We start from the raw sequence: 25,947 nt of genomic DNA, 5'->3' as shown, positions 1-25,947 counted from the left end.
TCGTAATGAATAATGATATGAAAAAATAATGATAACCAAAATGGTCCGTCTCGAATGCCATCACCTACCACCACTGTAGGGGAAGAACCCGAAGAACAAAATATTGAAGAAATAACTGAATGAAATTTATTAAATTTCGTAGATATTTCCTGTATCATTAAACTATAGCGATTACACGTTTTTTTAACCCAACTATTTTTGATTACCAGTTTGATACGAAAATGTATGTGTACTGGTTGGTGTGCGCTCTTAAGTCGCAAATAGACAATACCATTGAAATTATATATTTTTTTTTATGATAAACAGACAATAATTGGTCCTAGTTAGTAGTTAGTGTGAAAGTTCCAGAAGTTACATATTGGTTATTCTATATTATGCTCTCGATTGATTGCAGACAAATCTGAATTCATACTACAATGGTGAGTTAAAAATTCGAAAATTTAAAATGCACATTTTTCATATTTCATTGATTATGCATAATATTTATATTTTCTTAGAAAAATTAATTTTTCTTTTCTTAACTTGTATTTTAATTAATATTGAATATAAAACTCAATATTATTTTTTGTTAACGTTGCAGTTGAATATTAATTTGATGACAACAGTAAAAATAGTTTAATGTGCATTTAATCAAATTATATCACGCCACAGATATATAAACATCACGCTGATATGCCGAAATACTATCTTGTCGTTGATAATTTATCAACTAAACTTTTGTAAATATATATTTTATTGTTTACAGTGTTAAAACATTAATACATTTGTTGTATACTTGTATACGATACCCATCCTACAGTATTTTTTAAATTATTAAACTTAATTAAAATTTTTAATGTACAAAATATTTTAAATAATTTTAACAAATTAGGATAAATAAGTTCACTGCATTCTCCTAATGCTTTCAGTCCTGTCTTTGGTTGTATATTTAATCTTTTGAGTTTAACATTCCACATTTGTAACTCAGCTCTGACAGTATATTGATATTATACAATAAATTGATATTATATCAATTTCAGGTAAATAAAATTTTACCAGGTCATCAAATTCAGCTGGTGGATTATCTGACTCATATGAGAATAAACACTGAAAACCTGAAACATGAGAAACATTTAGTATAATAATAAATTAACAATGATTTTATTTAATCATTATGTTCTAACCATTAAAAACATTTCTATGTTCTAAAAATCTGTCTTCCAATTGCTGTATGAAAGCATTGATGAATGGAATGCATATAGTTATTCGAAAATAGGCTTCTAGTTCAAGTTCTTTATCATTTGTTGATGGATTAGCTCGATTTTGCTGTCTCTTATTTAAACGTTTAATTGAAATAGTTACATCCAAAAATTCAGCCATTTTCTAATATAAATTTAATGTATTAATATAAGGGAGGGTAAAAATACAATTAATTATATTTAATAATAATAAGATACTTTTTGCTTTTTCAAACATCTTATGAAATTCAACATCTATATTTTGTCTTGGAATTTTAAGAGCATTTACATTATCATCAGCAGTTCCAACAGCTTCTCTTAAATCAATTTCTATTTGTTGAAGCTGTTTACATTAATGTAGTCCATATGAGAATAAAACCTAAAATAAAAATAAATACTTATATATTAATATATTGAAATTAAAAACAAAATAATTAAATAATTAATGTATTTAATATTTTAACGTCATTATCAAAATGTTTAAATACATTGTAAAACTATAAGCATAATGTCATAATATTTTATCTGTTATATTTACTTTTATAACTTGTAAAGATATTAAAAATGTAGAATCCATTGACTTCAACAATAAGTTAGCATCCACAGAAGATGCATCAGTCCACTCGGATATATTTTCCAATGAGATTACTACATATTATGGAAATAGTTCTACAAAATCATTTATCGCATCGTATCGTTGGACCCACCGTGTTGCACATAAACGTTTTAAAGTCTTGACTTTTGGTTCCAAATCACTTTCATCAATTGCTGTTAAAATTACATTTTGGCGTTTAGGAAAATTAAAAAACAATACATTTTTTGAACTATCCCTAAGCAATTTCTAATTGGCTGGATATTGCAAGCAGAAGATACAGCTAAGTTTAAGGTGTGTGATACACAGTGCATGTATAAGGCTTTAGGATATTTAGCTTTAATTATGGTTTGAACTCCTTTAATGTGACCTGACATATTTGAGGCTCCATCATATCCCTGCCCACAAATATTATCACAATTAATTCCACACGAGTTGAGACCTAAAAAATATTAATACAATTTATTATGTCAAGAACAATAACTAATTGTTGTATAATTTATAAATTACCACTTAATATATATAAAGCTAAATTTTCTCCTGTTAAACTAGTAACTTCAGTAAATTTTAAAAAACTTTCATGTACATTTCTATCTTTTCCAGTACCAACTAAATATCTAACACAAAGTGTAAGTGGCTCCTTTACAGATACGTCTGTAGTTTCATCAGCTAAAATGGCCTGAATCATTAATTTCTTTCACAAGTTTTTTTAAAATTATATCTCCACAACTATTTATAACTTCATTTTGTATAAAAGGACTAATATATTTGTTTCGATAGTCTGATGAAAGAAAATTTTTCATGTAATCAATATCTTTAGTTTTATATTTTAATATTTCACGGAAGTTTCCTTCATTTGCTTTAGATTGCTCTGTAATTAAATAATTTACATCTTCAAATAATATTCATTTATTACAATATTAAGCTGGTATAGTAACTAGTAACCATCAATAATAAAACTATAATTTTTACAATACAACTTACCATCAAATGAAATTGAACCAAAATCTTGATGGCCTCTTAAAGCAAGTTTTTGGCGGCCACATAGCATAATACATTCTATAATACAACTTAAGCGTTTTCGATATTCAATTACTTGTTTATTCCTGTATAAGTAACAAATATTTTATATTAAATATAAATAAATAAATAATAAAATTAATATGTTGCATTTTAAAATATGTAGAAAATACAACTTAATACATACTTCTAAAGCTTTTTTAAAGTTGTCCATCGGTTTCAATACAAGTACACAAAGCTTTTGACCTCCATACCACCAATTTTTGAAAAAACCACACACACTTTACAAAAACCACCCTGTTTAATTTCTGAGTATGCTAACCACTTGTATAATTGTAACCAACGATGTTGAAATCTAAGATTTCTAGTTTTATTCTTTTCAACTAATGGGAATTTATATGTTATTTCCGGAACCCATAAATTAGTGAAAATCTGCATAAGTTAATTAACAAAAAACTATCAATAAATAATTAAAAGTAATAATACTACCTACTTCTTCAATAATAAAACATAAATAAATATAACAATTTACTTACAAGATTTTTTTCAGCATCTTTTAAATTACAATTTATAAACAAACCAATATCATTTATACTTTGTAAAGGTTGTGTTGCATTATTAGGTTCAGCAATTTCTAATTCATCTAAATGCATTATTTTTGGAGGTGTAGAAATAATAGAATCATCATCAGAATTTCGTTTGGTTTTAGACGTAATTGTACTAGTTATGGCTGGAGGAGTAGTCGAGGATATTTGGAAAAAATTATTTAATGTTTGCTGTTTATTCATTATTATTTATTACTTTTAATTAAATTTTAAAGACAATATTTAGTTAATATGGAACAACATACGAGGTACGAGTGTACGACTGACGGAATGCCGATTTTAATACAAAATTGATTATTGATAATATTGTAGTATAAATGCGTAAAACCCATCCGTGCATTATATTATTATAATTATTTCTTTCAAAAGTAGGAAAATATTTTTTTTATTTTATTATTAGCCGCACGGACATGCGGGCGTCTTCGTCGTAGCGTTGTTATCGGCGGTGGTACGTCTGAACAGTGAACAAATTCTATACTTGTAATAATTATATTTATGAAATAAAGTTTACAAAAATCCTAGCCGTTTTTTTTGTTTCCTTGTGACCTCGGAACAGTGGCGGACTGGGACATTAAGGGCCCGGGATGCGCTCTATGTAAGGGGTCTGAACTATTGGTAGAAAATATTTTATGAGGAGGACTTTATCTTCTTAAAATATGTATTATGCTTCAATTTATTATGTTATTTTTTGTACCTATCTATCTTTATTAACACACAAAGCTCTTATTAAAAATAATAAACCAAGGGAATCCTGGATCAGGAAAGTAATTTGAAAGATTTTACTGAAAGAACAGAAGAGGGAGAAAAATTTAGTTTAATAGTATACTCATAAAATACATAAAATATATATTTAAATACTTTAATAAATTTTAAATAACTCAATAAAAATAATATTTAAAAGATAAAAGATACAAATAAATACGTACTTTATACTTTACTTAACAAATTCAAAGTGTTTTTTCCTCTAAATTAAGTCATTAATTACTTCTTCAACAAAGAATTTAATCATTAATAAAATATTTATAAAAATAACATTTTTTCTTAAAATCATAATTTTTATATTAAATCTACTGCAAAAAAATATCAATCAAAATAACAATTTTGTTGAAAGTAAATTTGAACTCTTACCAAACTCGTTTATAATTTTTTCAGAATTGGGAATTTTATCTTTTTCAATACTTATAAGTAGTAAAGCTTCCAAAAGTTCTTGTCCTAATGAAGCTCGTAAACGTGTTTTAATAATTTTTAGTTTTGAGAAACTGCGTTCGCAATTTACTTGAGTACAAGCAAGTGTTAATATTAATTTGTAAGTTAAATATAAATTAGTGTAAGCTGAAGAATGAAAATTATATTTATGTAGAAGACGAAATACACATGGAAGACAATATTTGCACTCATTCTCTGAAAATAAAAATACAAGTTTTTATGAGTTATTTAAGACCTAAGTATACGTTATAGACATAAGTAAACTACTTGAAACTTCTATATATTTACCTGAATTGCTTGAATTAAAATCGTCTTCTTCATCTTGGTTGTTCAGATCTTCATCATTTTCAGACAGATTCTTCACTTCATGTAATTTTTCTTTTTTAAAATCTGCATTTATTGTTAGGTATAGAGATTCATAAGATGCCGCAAAGTCTTTTAATTCTATGATTAATTTTTCATGATTAACATTTGCAAGATTTGTAAGACGTTTCAAGAGATAGTTGTCTCCATCTATGAGTAGTACACCACGGTTAATATCCACAAAACGCTTAGGATCTAGATAGGCCAACGATTTCATTAAATCTTCACATTTGGAAAACCTTCTTTGAATAGTTGATTTAATTTGATCCATGATGGGAATAAAAGTAGTTACCTTATAATTGGTAACTGGACTAAGAGTAGGCAATTCATCAATTGCTAATTCACCGTCCATTCGTTTTTTTTCTAGGCCTATGAACCGGTAATTCGTCATTCAAGTTGACATGCTCAAAGCATTCTGTTTTTGCTTTTGCTATGGTAATAAAATCTTTTACTTTTTGGTAAATTCCAGCGAAGTTAGTTGCGAGTTTGTCCATTTTTTCTTGAAGTGATGATATATGATTCCATGTAGCTATATAATCAAGATTTTTAGTTTGTAGGTATGCTGAAACTGGCGTTGATGCTTCAAATATATGAAGAAAAGTGAAACTTGTTAATATAATTTCAAAGTTGGTCCATTTTTCTAATAGATTACGGGCGTCAGAAGCTGTATTAGAATCAACAGCCTCGTGATATCCTAACAAATGAAGTGCTTCAATCAAGTTAATGTATCGATAACGGTCGTTATTTGGCGTTGAAGTTGTATGAAATATCGCTTGGAGAGCATGATGTTTACTATTCCATCTGGTTGTTCCAATTTTTTTCAAGCGACGTAGTTTTTCATTTCCATCTTGAGAACTTACTATACGTTTCCAAAGATCAGATCTTTTGTAAGAGTATGAAAAAAATACTGCTATTTTTTGAAGAATATTAAATACATTTTGAGCATTCAAAACACTCAAAGTTGTATCACTTATTACTAAATTAAGAACGCGAGGATGACAATGTGTATAAATAGACTTGGGAGCATCTTCCTTTAAAATATTTTGAAGTCCTTTATATTGTCCGCTCATGTTTGCTGCCCCGTCAAATGAATTACTTATCAAATTTTTTAAATCAATTCCCAAAGAATTTAACTCTGTCTTTATTAAATCGTATTGAGCTTTACCAGTACTATCATGCTGAGCACACATTTTAATAAGTCTTTCATAAATTTCACCATTTAAAACATATCGGACACATATACTGAGTTGATCTGTTACAGAAATATCTTGCGTTGAATCAACTTCGAGCGAAAAGGCTTTTGCTGCGATAACATCTTCCGCAATGGATGCTGTAATTAAGTTGCCTATAATAATAACAATTTTATTGACAGTAGTTTTTGATAAAAACGTTAATAACGAGCCTCTTCCTGATTTTTTGCTAATACTATTTCTTTTTCATTATGTGATTTTCGTAATGATTCGCTTTTTAGACTAGACTTTTGTACATGATTTAATAAAATTGAATCGTACTTAGCAACAAGTTTTATAAGCGCAAGAAAATTACCTTGGTTTTGTATCAAATTTTCTGACTGTTGTAAATTATACGCAGATTCAAAACTGTGGCCTCTAAAAGCTATATCCTGTTTAGCTAATGTAAGAATGATATCAATTATTCTTAACATAACGAGACGACGTTCTTGAACTTCTTTTAACCTCTGAATATGAATTAATGCTTTAACTGATTTTCCAGAATCTAATCTCAGATACGTACTGACAGCTTCATTGTGAACATTAGATTCTTCATGCTTATTTATTTTAATATATAAAGACTTTAAATTTATGTCTATTCCTTTTACAAAAACACTATCTCGATTTTTTCCAAACGTCATGCAAACTGAACAATATATTTTTGATGAAACATTATCAAATGATAACCACCTTCGATGAACTTTATGTTCTGTACCATCATTAATAGATCGAAAATATACTCTTGAGATATCAAATGGCAAATTATGTAAATCCGGTGTTGGTTGGACTGGGTGTTTTTTAATAAAATCCATTTTAACTACTAAAGTTTCATTTTCATTCGGAGCAATAAATAAACCCAAATTGGCATTCATTGTAGTCAAAGTACAGTTTTCACTAGAAGTGAAATTTGAGTTACTATTATCAGAGTCAGAATCATCATCGGATTTAGTTTCATTATCAATACTATAATGAGATATTTTATGATGGTCAGATGGTTGACTTATAGGATCATCATGACTACGAATCAGATTTTCTATATTTTGGAAACATTCAATACTTTCAGAATTATTCGATTTTTCTAAATTAATCTGATTCGCTGGTGTAGTTTTAGTTTCTACTTCAGAAGTTGATGTTTTAAAAAGAGCAGTTAGTTTTGTTTTCTTAGGATTATTTCCTGCCTTCTGTAGTTCATGTTCTAAGATTCGTTTTCTTTTTTCGCACCCGGATTTATGTTTATAACGATCTTGGTTTTTGGACATTTTGTGTTAAAAATGAAGAATTTTGAGTTAAATTGTAATAAAATTGTTATAATTTATAAATAATTCTGATCTATAGAAAAAATTAAAAATATATCGTGTAAGTAAAATAAGTAGAGAAATAATATATAAATATAGCAAACAGTGGCGTAAATTGGGTGATGCAAATATAGCAATATTATAGCAACTGCACCACCAAAAAATCATAACAAATTGTATACTTATTAATAACTTCTATTTTCAAAAGTATTTTGAATTTTTTTTACAAATTACAAGTACCTATGTATAAAATTTAATTTTCATGCAACAGTCGTTTTATATCAATATCTTAAATCCTATTTCAATGGTACAATTCGGTAAAAATATTTTTGACGATAATATAAATTATCTATTAGTAATTGATGAATTTAATGCAATACAATTTTTTTTTAATGTTATTATATAATAATAACAATTTTTCTACTAAAATAATTTAATATTTATTAATTAATTTAACATAAAAATAAAATTAAAATAAAATGTTTATTGGGTGGATATTTTCAAATGAATTTAGTATTAGTGGGTTAAAAATTAAAATATTTCTCTATAAATAAATATCATAAAATATACATTAAAAATATGCAGTAAAAACAACCAAATATACAACAGAAATGGAAAGGAAAGGAATTAATTAATAATACCTATCATATACAAAATTTAAAACACTATTATTATTTTTTAAACTTCTTATTCTTGTGTTTTACCAGTTTCAAAATAAAGAAATACAACTCACAATTATAAATTGTGCTTCATTTTTTATATGAGTCTAAATAGACATAAAAATATTAAATTAATTTACCTTTTTGAAAATCAGGATTCCAGTTTCACTAGTTTAATGGTTCACTATTCAATAAAATATATGAAATGTGTAAGACGACTAAGACGTATGTTACGTACGCTCTAGTTTTACACAAAATAAAAATAATCAAACAGCAGCTATAGTAGTGAATAAAACACGATAGTGATATGATATTATTATTTCATTATTGTTCAGAGAGAAATCCAAAAATAAAATAAAGTTTATTCATTTTCGTTTTATTATAGACCGAATTCCTTATCGCTCCATATCGAGACAGCGCAACATATTGTTCATGGTACTACAGCAGTGATCATTACATTATATATGACTTGTAACCAGCAGTAATAGTAAAAATAATGATAATTATTAATAACGTTATTTTGGACCCGTTACACTGACAAATAATTCTTAAAAGCATTTTATTTAAATTATTTTTGTAAGTGTACATGGGGGCCGTGAGGCTCTGCTAAGTTAGGGCCCGGGATGCAATCGCATCCCGGCATCCCTTGCCAGTCCGCCACTGCCTCGGAATGTCCTAAAAACACTATTTTATACAATTTTTAAAAAGTTGTATGGGGGGGATCTGACCCCCACATCCCCCCTTGTTTACGCCCCTGCCTACAAGTATCATTGTATTAACAAATACAATTTACATATTATTACTTATTTAATATAGGTATTAACAGCACTAAATCAAAACCTTAAGTGTGAACATTAATATAAATGTAAAATTTATTTCAACAAACGAGCTTTCGAATTTCTATATGTATATAAAAATAATTTTATTCTTGACTGTAATTATTTTAATAATTTTTAACCAAAATTTTACTTTTTTCATCTTGTCGTTTTTTACTCTTGTTGTTACTTGCAGTGTCATTTATTACTGAGTACCATTTTTGTGTATATTATTATAACAACATGAGATACTTTTTTTTTTACAATTTTGAATAATTTTTGCATATTTAGCATTTTTTCAGGCATATTGCACCTACAATTTTTTTCATATATATTTGCATGTATATTTTACTCAATACCTTAGAGGAGGCGATCCGGGACTTAAATCACGGCGCTAATCATAAAGGGGCGCAAATTTCAAATTTTGAACTCGTACATTTTTTATTAAATTTTAGTTTTTTTCAAAACACATTGAATCTTTTGTAGACAAATTATTAATACACAAAATACAAGTATTTAAAAATTAAACAGTTTTAATTCAATATAGTCACACTAGCAATGATTACGGAACGACAATCGTCATATTACATATATCATATATCATTTTTTAGAAAGTAACTGGTACATAAGTAGTAAGTACAAAAGTATAACAGTGGCATAATAGAATTAAGAGATCTTTAAAATGCTCGTAACTCACTTAAAAATTAAAGTATTTCAAAAAATCAAATGGAATCTCTTAAATAATATTATAACATTTAATTTGATCATAGATAAATTGTCTCTAATATTAATGCAAACAGCATAAAATGTTATTTTGCAGTTACGTTTATAAGATATGCGGTGTATACCCAGCATATGTGGGTATGATGTTCTCTTAATGGGAACAAAGAAAAAAAAATTGTTTTATACAAATTTTGTTTTAATAAGATTTTATATTGTAGTAAAAAACTAAAAACAATGCTATGTTAGTGGTGTACTGTATAGGTAAATGTATTAAGATTTTAATACATCATTGATAAGTTAAAAGTTTGAATTATTTTATTCATTTTTAACATCTTTCTGTAAAATTGTAAGACCTAACTGCTATTAGGCCACTATAAATGGCTAGGCGACTGAACGCTTTTTATGTGTTGTATGAGTTTTATATACTCTATGGTTTTTAATTTTTATAAATAATGTGAGATGCCGCCTTTGCTAGTAATCACGGCACAGATTACGGCATCTTTCAAAGCATCTGTGTGTAGTATGAATGACATTATTACTATTGGGTATTTTATTGTGAATTTGTGATATGGTGTTTATTAATGTAATTATTTGAGTATTCAACTGTATTGATAATTCTATAGTATTTAATTTATCATCTAATAAATATGTTAAATTAAATGTAAATTGTAATGATATATTATGTATATAATTACAATACAAATGATATCAAATACTTATTAATTTTTGTTAATTTTGTGTCATTTAAAATATTTTGTGATACATTTGGACTTGTTCGGCAACACTTTTTTTAGAAACTAATTGATTATTTAGGCTTTACATTGTTTAATAACTTTAATTTTAAAGTGAAAAAATACTTAAGAACTAATGTTAAGGGGATATCAGCGCACTGTTTGTTTTCTCTCTTGCACACACGCAATATAGATAAAACCACAAAAAGTATTTACGCAGTCTAAGTAGAACTCACTCAATTTTGGTTCTAGAGTAAATATACCTATTATAAAATTAAATTTTGATAATATTTCTGAGTACAAGATGATGAGTTTTTACCATTATTCCCAATACAACATTAATTATATCGTTTAGAAATAGCTATAAATTATAAAAATTTTAAATAACCTTTAACTTTTCAAAATTTAAATTTTTTTAAAAAACTCGTCGTCTTGTACTCAGAAATATCAAAATTTAATTTTATAATAGGTATATTTACTCTAGAACTAAAATTGAGCAAGTTCTACTCAGACTGCGTAAATGCGTTTTGTCTATGTAGCGCGTGGGCTAGAGTGAGAAAACAAAGTGCGGTGAAATCCTCTTAATAGATATATGTATAAGTTATTCATTATTAAATCCAATAATTATTTTTTTTCTTTTTACTCGTATTATTTTATTTATTATTGTAGATTAGATGGAAGTATTATAATATAATATAATGTAAAATTACCATAATAACTCTACCACCAACCTAAGCTTTGCTTATAGGAGATAAATAAATTAGAATATATTATTAGGTAAATATTGTATTGTTGTAAAATAATTATTAAATAGTTATTATTATTAAAATATATATATATACATAATTTATCATACTTATGTAGGTGAGTGATGGTAATATACTTATCGGCTATCTATATATCTATAATACAAATTATACATATTTTTAAAATACCGCCAGTTATAGTTTACGACGGAACATATGGGACATTTTTCACACCTCCAAGTTGTCGTAGCCGATAAACTCCTGGGTTTCAAGTGTGACATCTACGCAGGGCAGCTTGTTCGGTGTCTATTGTGCTGGCCTGGGGGTTGAATGACGAGCTCATCGTTGTCTGCGCTGATATCATTTTCTCAGTCTACGGGTTGTCAATTGTCTCGCTGAGTATACTGACCGCGTTGTCTTTGAACTGTGTAAAAGAAAAAAAAAACACACAATCTTTAGAATAAAAACTATACTCTTATATAGAAACACATAGACGGTGGCATATTTACAAACTTAATTTTTTTGGGGGGGAGGGGAAGTCTTTTAAAAATTATATTATTAACTTAACATTTAATTTTCAAGACATAACGCTACAATCATCACACAATTCAATATTGGATTATTACAATATAGGAATTTTGTGTCATAAGTGATGTCCTAATAAATGAAAGATAGAGCTATTTATAATTTTCAAAATAGAAGTAACTAGTTTTAGTACAAGTTTTAGTCAATCTTACAAGATATTTTCTTGTAAGTAATATTTGTTAATTACATAATTGTGAAATTTTATATTTATTCTACATTTCTACTATGGTTACAGACTTTAAAAGATTTTGATGTCGTTTATCCTGGTTATTCCAATAGGCTTTATCAAAGTATACCATTATTTTAAGAAAAAGATATTAGAACTGAAAAAATTTAAAAAACAAAAGATAATAAGATCATATACATTTTAAGAGAATATGTACAATTAGGGGTTGAAGGTTAGTAATGGTCAGGTTCAAGTAACTATTACACTCAAGAGAGAAAAACTAGTAGGATTGGCCTATACAATTCAACCATTCATCATAATTGTAGATCCTACACTAAAAGAAATTTCCAGTTACTTAGTTGTCATTGATAACATATTCTATCAATTGAATTCAATTGCTGTCTTAGTTGATTGTTGTTTTAAGATTATTATAACATTTAATGTAGAGTATTCTATTGTACAGAAAGCAGTTTGGTATTTCATTTAAAATGGTTTTTATAATTTGCAAACACCATTTGACAAAAGCCTTACAGCAGTTTTTTAGCATTCTTATCAATAATGTAGGGCTTTATACTTATGAATAATATAAAAACAATTTCACTATTTCAGTATTATTTTATTATCAAATGAACTGGTTATTATATTATATATTTAGGCTAAGTAATTTGCAATCAGTTCAGCCTCCATGTGATGGCACAAACAGAAAAAAAAAGTTATTATAATACATTATTATTATTTATATATATTTTTTAATTTTTTGTGATTATAATTAAAAATTAAGCAGTTAACTAAGTATTTTTTTTTATGTAAAAAATATCTTGATAGAAAAAAGAGCCTTTTTAAACATTTTGATTTTCCAACATTTAAACCATATATCTGATTTTGTTCCTCAAGATGAAATTAATAGTAGAAGAAAGTTTATTAATCCATCTATAATATTGAATCAAATATTAATATTAGGTCAATTTCTTTCTTGCTTATATGCTAATCCCATCATGCCCAGAAATGTTATATAAATTGAGGTTTATGTGATGGAAACAGATTTTTCTGTGAGTATTGCTATTTGTATTAAAACTTATGTTGAACAAATGATATGTGAAGGAAAATTTTTTGCAGAATGTTTAAGTAATTTCACTAACTTTATTCAAATAGTAAAAGGCGCTTTAATAGTTTTCAAAACTGAACACAAACGTTTTCAATATTTTTCTGAACAAGGTTCTTATATTGAACCCAAAGACTATAATATAATGTAAAATTTCCATAATTAACTCTACTATCAACTTAAGATTTGCTTACAGGAGATAAATACACTAGAATATATTATTAGCTAAATATTGTATTATTGTAAAATATTAATAAATAGTTATTATTATTAAAAAAATATATATATTTACATAATTTATGATACAAATGTTCAAATGTTGATAAGTGATGGTAATCCATCTATCTATAGACTATAATATAAATTATATACATTTTTATAAAATATTGTCAGTTATAGTTTAGTATGGAACACGGGGGACATTTTCTACATCTCTAAGTTGTCATAGCCGATGAACTCCCGGGTCTGAAGTGTGACATCTTTGCAGCGCAGCTTGTTCGGCGACGAGTCTATTGTGCTGGCTTGGGGGTCGAATCACGAGCTCATCGTTGTCTGCGCTGATATCATTTTCTCAGTCTACGGGTTGTCAATTGTCTCGCTGAGTATACTGACCGCGTTGTCTTTGAACTGTGTAAAAGAAAAAAAAACACACAATCTTTAGAATAAAAACTATACTCTTATATAGAAACACATAGACGGTGGCATATTTACAAACTTAATTTTTTTGGGGGGGAGGGGAAGTCTTTTAAAAATTATATTATTAACTTAACATTTAATTTTCAAGACATAACGCTACAATCATCACACAATTCAATATTGGATTATTACAATATAGGAATTTTGTGTCATAAGTGATGTCCTAATAAATGAAAGATAGAGCTATTTATAATTTTCAAAATAGAAGTAACTAGTTTTCTTTGAACTCTGTAAAACATCTTAAAGATAGTGTGCATTATAAATTTCTTCATCTTCTATTAAAATACCTTAAAATATACATGCATTTATGCTCTAAAAATACTCAAAAATGTTAAAATATGCTTTAAGAATATTTTATTTTTCATTAAAAAACCCAAAACTGTCACTTCTGTTTAGTCTAAAATATAAAAACAATTATATTGGCGTAAGACGAATTGTTATCAATTTACCGTAATATATATACGTATATATTATACGTAATATATAATACGTATTCTGTATCAACCGGTTTTATGTTTTTTACAATACATAAATAATTGAGAAAACACATAGTAGATGGATTATTTAACAACTGTTTTTAATCATTTTAATCTAATACTTTCCAATTTCTAGAAAATTTAAATTAAATATTGTATAGTATGTACAAAATATTATTGTCTTTTTCACATATTGTTTTTAATTTTTCTTTTTAATAAAATATGTGAAATATGTACTTAAAATACAAATATAACAAAATATACACACTTATCTATATGGAAACAAGAACTAAATATTTGAAATAAAAATGATTGCTTTAAATTTTTTAGTACTATGATAAAAATTTCTATATCATTAACTATGAATTGAATAATTATTGAAAAATATGCTATAAGTTCCAATAGTTCTAAGTATAAGTTACAATAATAAAAAATATAGGTAGCTATAATTGTATACCTTTACAGAAAACATATTATTTTTTAATCGTGATTCTTTGCCCCCGTTCTCAATGTTCAATGTCTTCCTCTTGCGGGTCCATAAAAACATTGATATTAATGCAATCACCGTCAATACTGTTAAACACAGCATCCAAAATTTCAAGATCTCCAATTCTTGAAGTGAATCTGAATTCGACGTAAAATAATATTTTATGAGTTATTAAAAAAGTGATTAACTATTAAGTACCTGTAAGGTACTAAACATTTATAACTGTAGGCATTTGCTCACCTTGTATTTCGTCAGCTCTCACATAATGCTGAATAAAATCATGAATGTAATCTGCGCAAAAAATAAAAAAAATAAATTAATGCTAATCAGTTGTTATAAATATAAATATATACAGGGTGTTTCAAAAGTCTTCATCTGATTACAAATTTATATAGTTCGGGAATCGTTAGCCGCAGGTAAATTACCGTTATAGTGTATACTAATCGAAAAATAACTTAAAATAAACTTGGTTATGTTACTTTTCATCAGTATATGGGTCGTTTACTAGTGGCTATAACGTTTGTCGAGCTATATACATTTGTAATCGGATGAAGACTTTTGATACACTGTGTATAATGTATATAAATTTTAATTTAAAATATGTACTTATATAATATTTATATTAGGTAATAATAAAAATATGAAACAATTTTTACTATCTTAATTTCGTATATGAACTTTCTTTTGGCTCACAAAGTGTTGTAATTGTGTTTAATTAAAAAAGATAATCCTTTAGTGTACGATTAGGCGTCTCTTTGTACGGTCCATTGTTTAAACTGCATAATGCAAACACTTTGTACGGACAGGTAAAATTTTAAATTGCAGAACGCGGACACTTTGTACTATTATATACATAAATTATATATTAATGTATATAGTAATATACCTAAGTGTTATGCGTATATAATGTAAATTATTAAAATGTAAAAAAAAAGTAAATTTATTAAAAACGTTATAAAATATAGTATATTACTATTAGTCAAAATAATTAGTTTAAATCAATTAAAAATGGGTACAATATATTATATAAAAAACGAGAAACAATGTTAAAACCGACATATATAATATATGGAATTCAAAAATTCAAAATTATTTCTTTGTTTTGGTGCTGGTTCCATACAGTTAATTGCTTATTATTTTCACCCGAGTTAGATTTTTGCTTCTTATGTAGCCTATTGCCACATTTGTCCAATTGTATTGTCCACAAAACTGTTCAAAAACTTGGAGAATGTATAAGATACTTAGATTTACCAAATAATATTTAAACTTAGTAACAATTTTAATAAAATTGTATATAATAGTACAAAGTGTCGGCGTTTTGCAATGTACCTTTTTACCCGACCTAACAAAGTGTCTGCGTTTCGCACTTTTGATGTTCGACCGTACAAAGTGACCTAGAACCGTTTTAAAATGCAGTGTTTCTCAACCTTAGTGTTATGATGACACACACTACTAAAATATTTCATTCTCCGCGATACACATTATACAAATCAGAATAATGAGTAGTATTTAATTTTAATTTAATTTTAAATTGGTTATATAAAATATCTAAAATATGTCGATAACAGATAATTTATTTTTAATGATCATAGAAATTAAATCAAATAATTATTAATTTTCGTAAATCGTATTAGAAAATGTTTGAATATTTTGTATCATATAATATATTATAATATATATATATATTATATATTTCCAGTTACTTAGTTGTCATTGATAACATATTCTATCAATTGAATTCAATTGCTGTCTTAGTTGATTGTTGTTTTAAGATTATTATAACATTTAATGTAGAGTATTCTATTGTACAGAAAGCAGTTTGGTATTTCATTTAAAATGGTTTTTATAATTTGCAAACACCATTTGACAAAAGCCTTACAGCAGTTTTTTAGCATTCTTATCAATAATGTAGGGCTTTATACTTATGAATAATATAAAAACAATTTCACTATTTCAGTATTATTTTATTATCAAATGAACTGGTTATTATATTATATATTTAGGCTAAGTAATTTGCAATCAGTTCAGCCTCCATGTGATGGCACAAACAGAAAAAAAAAGTTATTATAATACATTATTATTATTTATATATATTTTTTAATTTTTTGTGATTATAATTAAAAATTAAGCAGTTAACTAAGTATTTTTTTTTATGTAAAAAATATCTTGATAGAAAAAAGAGCCTTTTTAAACATTTTGATTTTCCAACATTTAAACCATATATCTGATTTTGTTCCTCAAGATGAAATTAATAGTAGAAGAAAGTTTATTAATCCATCTATAATATTGAATCAAATATTAATATTAGGTCAATTTCTTTCTTGCTTATATGCTAATCCCATCATGCCCAGAAATGTTATATAAATTGAGGTTTATGTGATGGAAACAGATTTTTCTGTGAGTATTGCTATTTGTATTAAAACTTATGTTGAACAAATGATATGTGAAGGAAAATTTTTTGCAGAATGTTTAAGTAATTTCACTAACTTTATTCAAATAGTAAAAGGCGCTTTAATAGTTTTCAAAACTGAACACAAACGTTTTCAATATTTTTCTGAACAAGGTTCTTATATTGAACCCAAAGACTATAATATAATGTAAAATTTCCATAATTAACTCTACTATCAACTTAAGATTTGCTTACAGGAGATAAATACACTAGAATATATTATTAGCTAAATATTGTATTATTGTAAAATATTAATAAATAGTTATTATTATTAAAAAAATATATATATTTACATAATTTATGATACAAATGTTCAAATGTTGATAAGTGATGGTAATCCATCTATCTATAGACTATAATATAAATTATATACATTTTTATAAAATATTGTCAGTTATAGTTTAGTATGGAACACGGGGGACATTTTCTACATCTCTAAGTTGTCATAGCCGATGAACTCCCGGGTCTGAAGTGTGACATCTTTGCAGCGCAGCTTGTTCGGCGACGAGTCTATTGTGCTGGCTTGGGGGTCGAATCACGAGCTCATCGTTGTTCGCGCTGCTATCATCGTTTTCTCAGTCTAGTTGTTTTTGAACTGTGTGAAAGAAAAAAAAACACAATCTTTAGAACAAACTCTTATATAGGTACACGTTAACAGTGACGTATTATAAACTTATTTTTTTGTTGGAAGGGGGGAGCCTTTAGAGGAGTTTTCTTTATCACACATTTTTCTTAGTAAGGTATCTACCAAGTCCTAACATCGTACTCATTTATTTCTTTGGTACCTACCAAATATAAATAATAAATAGTTCTTAGGTGGTAATCGATTTAGTTAGACCACCCTCAGCGATTAGATTAGTTTTCGTGACATTTTGTTGTACATTTTCATTTCCAATGATTAGTCATGGCCAAGAAATTACTTAACCAAAATTTAAGCTAGATGATTGATAGAATAATAAAGCGTTGCTCCTAAGAGCGCGGCATTCGTTGCCGCCACCTAAATTTACTATCATTTGAGACCGTGAATATTATAAATAGGGTTATGATGGATACTTCATCTTTTAAAAAACCTTAAAATATACATGCAAAAGTATGTTTTAAGAATATTTTTTTTTTCAATAAAAAACCAAAACTTTACCTACCTATTGCTTAGACTAAAATATTAAACTAATTATATTAACGCAAGACGAAAACAAATATAATATGAACAGAGGAAATTGTCATCAATTTACCGTATTATATCTATATGCATATTCTGTATCGACAGGTTTTATGTTTTTTACAATACATTAATAATTGAGAAAACACACAGTAAATGGATTATTTAACAGTTGTTATTTTAATGTAATCATTTTAATGTAATACTTTCTATTTTCTAGAAAATTTATATTAAATATTGTATAGTATGTAGAAAATATTATTGTCTTTTTCACATATTGTTTTTAATTTTTTTTTTAATAAAATATGTGAAATATATGTACTTAAAATACAAATATAACAAAATATACACACTTATCTATATGGAAACAAGAACTGAATATTTGAAATAAAAATGATTGCTTTAAATTTTTTATACTATGATAAAAATGTCTATATTACTTAGCTATGTATTGAATAATTATTGAAAAATATGTTATACGTTCCTATAGTTCTAAGTATAAGTTACAATAGGTAATAAAAAATATAGGTAGCTATATTGTATTTTTACCTTTAAAGAAAACATATTATTTTTTAATCGTGATTCTTTGCCCCCGTTCTCAATGTTCAATGTCTTCCTCTTGCGGGTCCATAAAAACATTGATATTAATGCAATCACCGTCAATACTGTTAAACACAGCATCCAAAATTTCAAGATCTCCAATTCTTGAAGTGAATCTGAATTCGACGTAAAATAATATTTTATGAGTTATTAAAAAAGTGATTAACTATTAAGTACCAGCAAGGTACTATACATTAATAACTGTAGGCATTAGCTCACCATGGATTTCGTCAGCTCTAACATAATGCTGAATATAATCATGAATGTAATCTGCGCAAAAATTAAAAAAAAATAAAATTAATGCTAATCAGTTGTTATAAATATAAATATTTATAATATATATAAATGTATATAAATACAAATTTAAAACTTGTACTTCATTCATATTTACATTAGCCAATATGTAATAATAAAAATGAAACAATTTTTACTATCTTAATTTTGTACATGAACTTTGTTTTGACTCACAAAGTGTTATATTTGTGTTTAATTAAAAAAGATAATCCCCAGGTAAACTATTTGGCGTGTAGTTGTTGTTTTTTTTTTTTTGGCTGATAATTGAATAACTATTCAATAGGTTTAAAAAGATAAAAAGTACGTCATTATATTGAATCTGTTTTAAAATGCAGTGTGTCTCCACCTTTGTGTTATGTCGACTCACTACTAAAAAGATTTGCCTAATAAATAACCCCAGAAAAAATAACCACGGAAATTTAGTCCTCGAAAAAATAACCCCATATGAGATTTTGTAAGATTTTAAATAATAATAATTGTATAATATTCAAAACTAAAATGTATACATATTCTAATAAAGACGTGTATGTGAATATTTTATAAAATATTTTAATTTTAAAGTGAATTATGAGCATTTTTAAATAAAAAAATTATTATTATTATATTATTATAAAATTTAATGATATAACGCATGAACAGATGTGGAGAGATATAATTATTATTATTGTTATTGGTGTAGTTTACGGATTTATATGAATTAAAACATATTTAAATGTACCTTCTAGATTAAAGAACCTCGATTAAATAAATGTAAAATAAATTATCATATTATACTCCATACATCACTTACATGTAACCAGTTTCGGTGTATGGAGCATAATATATTCGTGTGATGTAAAACCTATAAGAATATAAGCATCAGTTGTAGCCGAAAATTGTTAGAAAAAGAGTAGTGTGTTTACGTGTTAAATCTTAAAATCGTATAAACAATAACATTGGTATATGAACATATTTCTTGGCTCGTTAACGGTGATTATACCTATAATATAAACTTACCTTGGCACTGTCGTTCGCATATATTAACGTCAAAATTGTGCGATGTCTCATTGCAATACGATGGACATGGGTAGCATTGAAGATCGTGAACCTGGCACAAATGGTATTTGGGGCATTCAAGTTCGCCGCACAGTTTTCTAATCGTCAATCCCGCAGACCGATGCATTATGGTAGATACTGCAATAAGGTTCGTTGCGATAAAAAAAAAACAATAATTTATTAGATATCTGTGCTATAAGACAGTATAATATTTATCACGGTATTAATAATAATGTCATCGTAATGACTTACCTAGCAAACGAACGTTGATAAAGATGGCGGTAGACTCGGTAGAGGTAATTTGTCCTTGGTGGAAACCTAGTAAAGTACTGTCGAATGACAATGTCCAACTGGCGTGCGATACGAGCAGTGGCTGTGGCAATAACCCAGAAACAAACGTGTACACCCGTTAATACCGAAAACGCACAGGCCGATAATCTGTTTGGAGAGGCGTTTTATGCTAGTTTTTTGGAGGTCAAATCGTCCCTAGTATGTTATATATTTATTGAAAACATTTTTTTACAGTTATTTGTATAATTAAATATTTTTTAGTGTAAATATTACATTGATGTGAATTATATTTTATTTTGATACTTTGGACATTTGTTATCTAGTTATTCAGTGATGATATTATTTCTAATACTACCTATAATTTAATGTTTAATAAGAATGATTCAATTTTGATTAAAATATAACAATGTAAATATATATCTTATTTGTAAAAGGCGGTTCATATACAATGTAAATATATAATTTATTTGTCAAAGGCGGTTCACATTCTTATAAGATTATTTTATGTAAATAGTCGTGTAACTGTGAGAAATAGAATATTTAATACTACTTATAAACTAGCATTATTATAATATATTATGGTATCAATATATCGTATGATATATTGGTATCAAGACATGCATCCCAGTATTTTTTATGTTATGCCCTCATAACAAATATAAAGATAAAATAATTATAAGAATAAGAATAATATTAAATATGCCTCATGAGAGAGTATATACTTAGAGTTATTTGAATATTTATCAATATACATGTTCTAATTATCGTTAATAATTTTAATAAATAGTTATATGAGTTGTTTTAAGAGACATGATTATTATTATTTATTACATATTATTATAATAAGATCAAGTTGCTAAATTAAAAATTGGGATATAATACAATATTATAAATAAAAATGGTATTATATGGTAATGGTATGTAAATATATATCTTATTTGTAAAAGGCGGTTCATATACAATGTAAATATATAATTTATTTGTTAAAGGTGGTTCACATTCTTATAATATTATTTTATGTAAATATTCGTGTAACTGTGACAAATAGAACATTTAATATTACATATAAATTAGCATTTTTATAAATTCATAGGCGCAATTTGGGCTAAATTTATGTTGACCAAACATACCCCTCTTCTTACAACACCATTCATGCATTCATCATATTAACTTATTTATTATTATCTATAATTATTAATAGTTTTTAATAACATACAAAAAAAAAAAAAAAAAACGATTGTTAAGTCAAAGAACGGCATGTAAACTTTCAATTTTTAGAAATGTATTAATTTTATGCAAAATGTACGTATAGTATTTTATTTTCATTTTTATTTAGTGAGATAGATCACTGAAACCGGAGAGCGGATTCTGTTGTTTGCGGTCTTTTTAGATTCACATTGGTTAGGAGAAATGCAGTGAAGATTTTCAGAATTTTATCTTTTATAGTTAATTCACTACAGAACTTCAAAAATAAAAAAAAACATATTTTATTGGGCGTTTTTTTTTTATGTTTTTCAGCTTTATAGCATTGTAGTGAGTTAATGATTGAAGATAAAGTTCTGAAAATCTTCACAGCACTTCTCCTAGCCAAAGTTTCGATAATCTACCACGCTAAATGAAAATCTAGCAAAACATAACTATTTTATTAACTGTGAAAAATTAAATTATTGTTTTTGAAAATTTTTAATTTCAAATTTTGTATTTACTTGATAATCCCTTTTTAATGAGATATCAACCAACTTTTTAGCTATAATAGTTTTGGAAAAAAGTTAAAAAAATAGAAATTTCGGGAATGTTCACGCCGACGTTTTTGTGGATTCAAATCGTTATACCACTCGGGTGTGATATCGAATCTATCATTAATATTTTATGTTAAAGCTAGCTTAATTATCCACCTGCTCATTACAACTGAGTTACATTTTTATCATTTTTCTATTTAAATAAAATTCTCAACGTTTTAAAAATTCAAACTTTTTTCATTTCAATTACCATAATTATTTGATTAAAAATAAATAAAGTAAAAAAAAAACATTGAAGTATACAGGTAAATATATTTTTTATTTTTATTTAAATATTATATTAAAGATATACGTCTTTGAGACATAGCAAAATGATTTACTATTTTATCTTTATCAATTTTATTGCTTAGATCTCTCTCAACATTTATAACTGACAAATTTGTCAAAAATTCAATTATTCTATTGAAAATTTGGGGGTGCTATGCACCCCAATGTACCCCCCAAATTGCGCCTATGTATTATAATATATTGTGGTATCAATATATCATATTGTCATGGGATTTACTGCTTTCCAATAAATGAAATAATTAAAATAAAGAGATTTTAATTAATTTGAACAGTTATGTATTAATAACTTAACTTTATGTTTTTATGAATAGCAAGGTAGAGCAAAGGTGTTTTTAGATAATCAGGTCAATCGTATAATACATCAAAGTCATTATTGTCGCAACTTTGATGGAATTGATCATTGTTCCATATTGTTTCTCCTTTATTAGTATCTACTGTCTAGATCATATAGGTCAGAAAGTTTTAATTTAGTTCCAATGAGTAATATAAGATCGTTATCCTTACTGATAGTGTTAGTGATACCTTTTATATTTATTTATATAATGCAAAAAAAAAGGAAAAGTTAATAATAATAATAAATTAATAAATATATAATATGTAACGGGCAATGTGGAATACCCGGAAATGTATGCATTGCCAGGTCAATGTGGTCCTGCCCGAACAATGTAAACCACGAATTTTTTTTTAACCAACTAACATTATTTTTTTATTATTATTATAAATTATAATTATTACTTATTTATACTATTGATTAATTTTAAAAACTATGATTATTAATTTTATTCATGTATCATAATATTACAAATATTTTGATGGAATAACAAAACAAATTAACAAGTATGTGTCATCATAACTATGCATTTTTTTAACACTGTGTATAAACTTTTTTTTGTTACTTATCGTACTGTCTATTTAAGAATCATAGTTTTCCTATAGGGATATGGCCATATCGGAATGATAAAAGTAATAGCTATCTTGATAAAATCCGTCAACAATACAATATGACCGACAATTGATATTTTCGACTAACCAGTCGAGTTTTTGTGCTGTAAACGACATTATATACTTCGTTACTTTGTACATGTTTTAAAAATGGAATCCAAATTTTTCGAACATTTGAACAAAGTTATCGAAACGAAAAAGACTAACAGTACATTTATTAGTAAATCTAAATATTATGCATTGCCCGTAACATATACATTGAATAAAAGTGCATTAGATGGATATAGTAATAAATAAGTGATGTATTAGTGTTTTAAATTTTTTTATGATTATTATACGGAAAAAATAACCATTATGAGATAGAATGTGTATTATTTTGTTGTGAATAGTATGGTTTTAGTTTTCTAACATGTATTATATCTTTTATTGCCTTATTCTTTAGTACTAATTTGATTTTGTAATTTAAGTTTGATAATTTTTCTTTAATTTCAAACGATGGCACTAATTAAATATTTAATAAGAATGATACAATTTTGATTAAAATATAACAATGTAAATATACAGCTTATTTGTAAAAGGTGGTCCACGTACAATGTAAATATATAGTTTATTTGTTAAAGGTGGTTCACATTCTTATAAGATTATTTTATGTAAATAGTCGTGTAACTGTGAGAAATAGAATATTTAATACTACATATAAACTAGCATTATTATAATATATTATGGTATCAATATATCGTATGATAAAATATAATATATAATCTATTAAGTCATGGGCTTTACTGCTTTTCAATAATTGAAATAATAAAAATAAAGAGATTTTAATTCATTTGGAAAGTTATGTATTAATAGCTTAAACTTTTTGTTTTTAGGTATATAGGTATATAAGAATTTAATATTAGATGATATTTTATAAATTAATGCTAATCAGTTGTTATAAATATAAATATATATAATGTGGACAGTTTGTACTATTTCAGAAAGTAATAAAATTTACATGGCGGACAATTTGTACCATTTCAGGTAAAAAAAATGTTGAGACATGAAATGTTAGACATAATAAAATTTGTTATTACAAAACACAGGTAATTAACAATGTTAACATATATAAATAATGATAATAATAATCAGGGCTAGGATTTATATGTAATAAAAAATGTAAAATATGCATTTTATTTATCAAAATATGCAAAAATTGGAAAATTTTAGAATATTATGTACCATTCAATATACTTTGTGAGACATTTGGACTTATTCGGCGATAATACACTCGTTAAGACACACTGTTGTAATAAATAATCGTTGAATCATGGTATAAGTTATGTAGATATAGTAAAATCGTACATGTGTAATTACGTTGGTAATTAATATCGGCGAACAGACATTAGTCCATTAGTGCGCGCGCGCTATCATTGAATCATTACAATTTAATTAATTACTTTCTTTTTCACAAAAAAAAGGCGACATTGTTGATTTCACTTAAATTACTGCTGATTTTATTACATAAGTAAAAGTAATAACACTTTATCACGGCTATGTATAAGATGGCTAGGTAAAATTTAAAATAATATAACGAGTGAATAGACGTGGCGAGATCTAATTATTATAATTATTATTGTTACTGGAATAGACAATAGTTTCTGGATTTAAATGAATTAAAAAATATTTAAATATACTTTCTAGATTAAAAGACCTCGATTTAATAAATGTATTGTAAATTATCATATACTCCATACATCACTTATGTGCTACCAGTTATGGTGTATCTTAAACCTAGGTATATGGATATATCCATCAGTTGTAGCCGAGACTTATTGTTAAAAAAAGAGTAATTTATCCACTGTGTTATACGTGTTTAATCTTAAAATCGTAAAAACAATAACATTGGTATATGAACATATTTCTTGGCTCGTTAACGGTGATTATACCTATAATATAAACTTACCTTGGCACTGTCGTTCGCATATATTAACGTCAAAATTGTGCGATGTCTCATTGCAATACGATGGACATGGGTAGCATTGTAGATCGTGAACCTGGCACAAATGGTATTTGGGGCATTCAAGTTCGCCGCACAGTTTTCTAATCGTCAATCCCGCAGACCGATGCATTATGGTAGATACTGCAATAAGGTTCGTTGCGATAAAAAAAAAACAATAATTTATTAGATATCTGTGCTATAAGACAGTATATTTATCACGGTATTAATAATAATGTCATCGTCGTTACTTACCAAGCGAAAGAATGTGAATAGAGATGGCAGAAGAGGTAACTTGTCCTTGGTGGAAACCCGTTATGACAATTTTCAACTGGCGTGTAATATATGTATAGGTTAATGGCGGTTTGGTTATAGATTTATAACGTACGATTCCTCGAG

General features: G+C 26.5%; 2 protein-coding genes and 1 long non-coding RNA gene across 3 annotated transcripts; all 3 read right to left on the bottom strand.

Moving 5' to 3' along the window:
• Nucleotides 1-5,344: 5,344 nt before the first annotated feature.
• On the bottom strand, nt 5,345-7,491 carry LOC132925497 (uncharacterized). The gene is made up of 3 exons (XM_060989888.1): nt 6,402-7,491; nt 6,021-6,348; nt 5,345-5,885 (listed from the first exon to the last, which is right to left on the bottom strand). The coding sequence occupies exons 1-3, from the start codon at nt 7,489-7,491 to the stop codon at nt 5,345-5,347; spliced, it is 1,959 nt and encodes a 652-aa protein (XP_060845871.1).
• A 5,432-nt stretch (nt 7,492-12,923) lies between these two features.
• Nucleotides 12,924-15,019, bottom strand: LOC132924154 (uncharacterized). The gene is made up of 3 exons (XR_009661297.1): nt 14,954-15,019; nt 14,684-14,850; nt 12,924-13,681 (listed from the first exon to the last, which is right to left on the bottom strand). It is a non-coding gene; the product is annotated as an uncharacterized LOC132924154 (long non-coding RNA).
• A 2,078-nt stretch (nt 15,020-17,097) lies between these two features.
• LOC132924152 (uncharacterized) lies at nt 17,098-25,944 on the bottom strand. The gene is made up of 7 exons (XM_060988291.1): nt 25,804-25,944; nt 25,516-25,692; nt 20,503-20,623; nt 20,212-20,388; nt 19,141-19,191; nt 18,871-19,037; nt 17,098-17,757 (listed from the first exon to the last, which is right to left on the bottom strand). Exons 2-7 carry the CDS (start codon nt 25,564-25,566, stop codon nt 17,743-17,745), a joined length of 582 nt encoding a protein of 193 aa, XP_060844274.1. The 5' UTR covers nt 25,567-25,692; nt 25,804-25,944; the 3' UTR covers nt 17,098-17,742.
• Between the last annotated feature and the right edge of the window lie 3 nt (nt 25,945-25,947).

Source organism: Rhopalosiphum padi, chromosome 3, assembly GCF_020882245.1.
Source record: "Rhopalosiphum padi isolate XX-2018 chromosome 3, ASM2088224v1, whole genome shotgun sequence".
NCBI lineage: Eukaryota > Metazoa > Arthropoda > Insecta > Hemiptera > Aphididae > Rhopalosiphum > Rhopalosiphum padi.
This window is presented reverse-complemented; position numbering and strand designations above follow the sequence as displayed.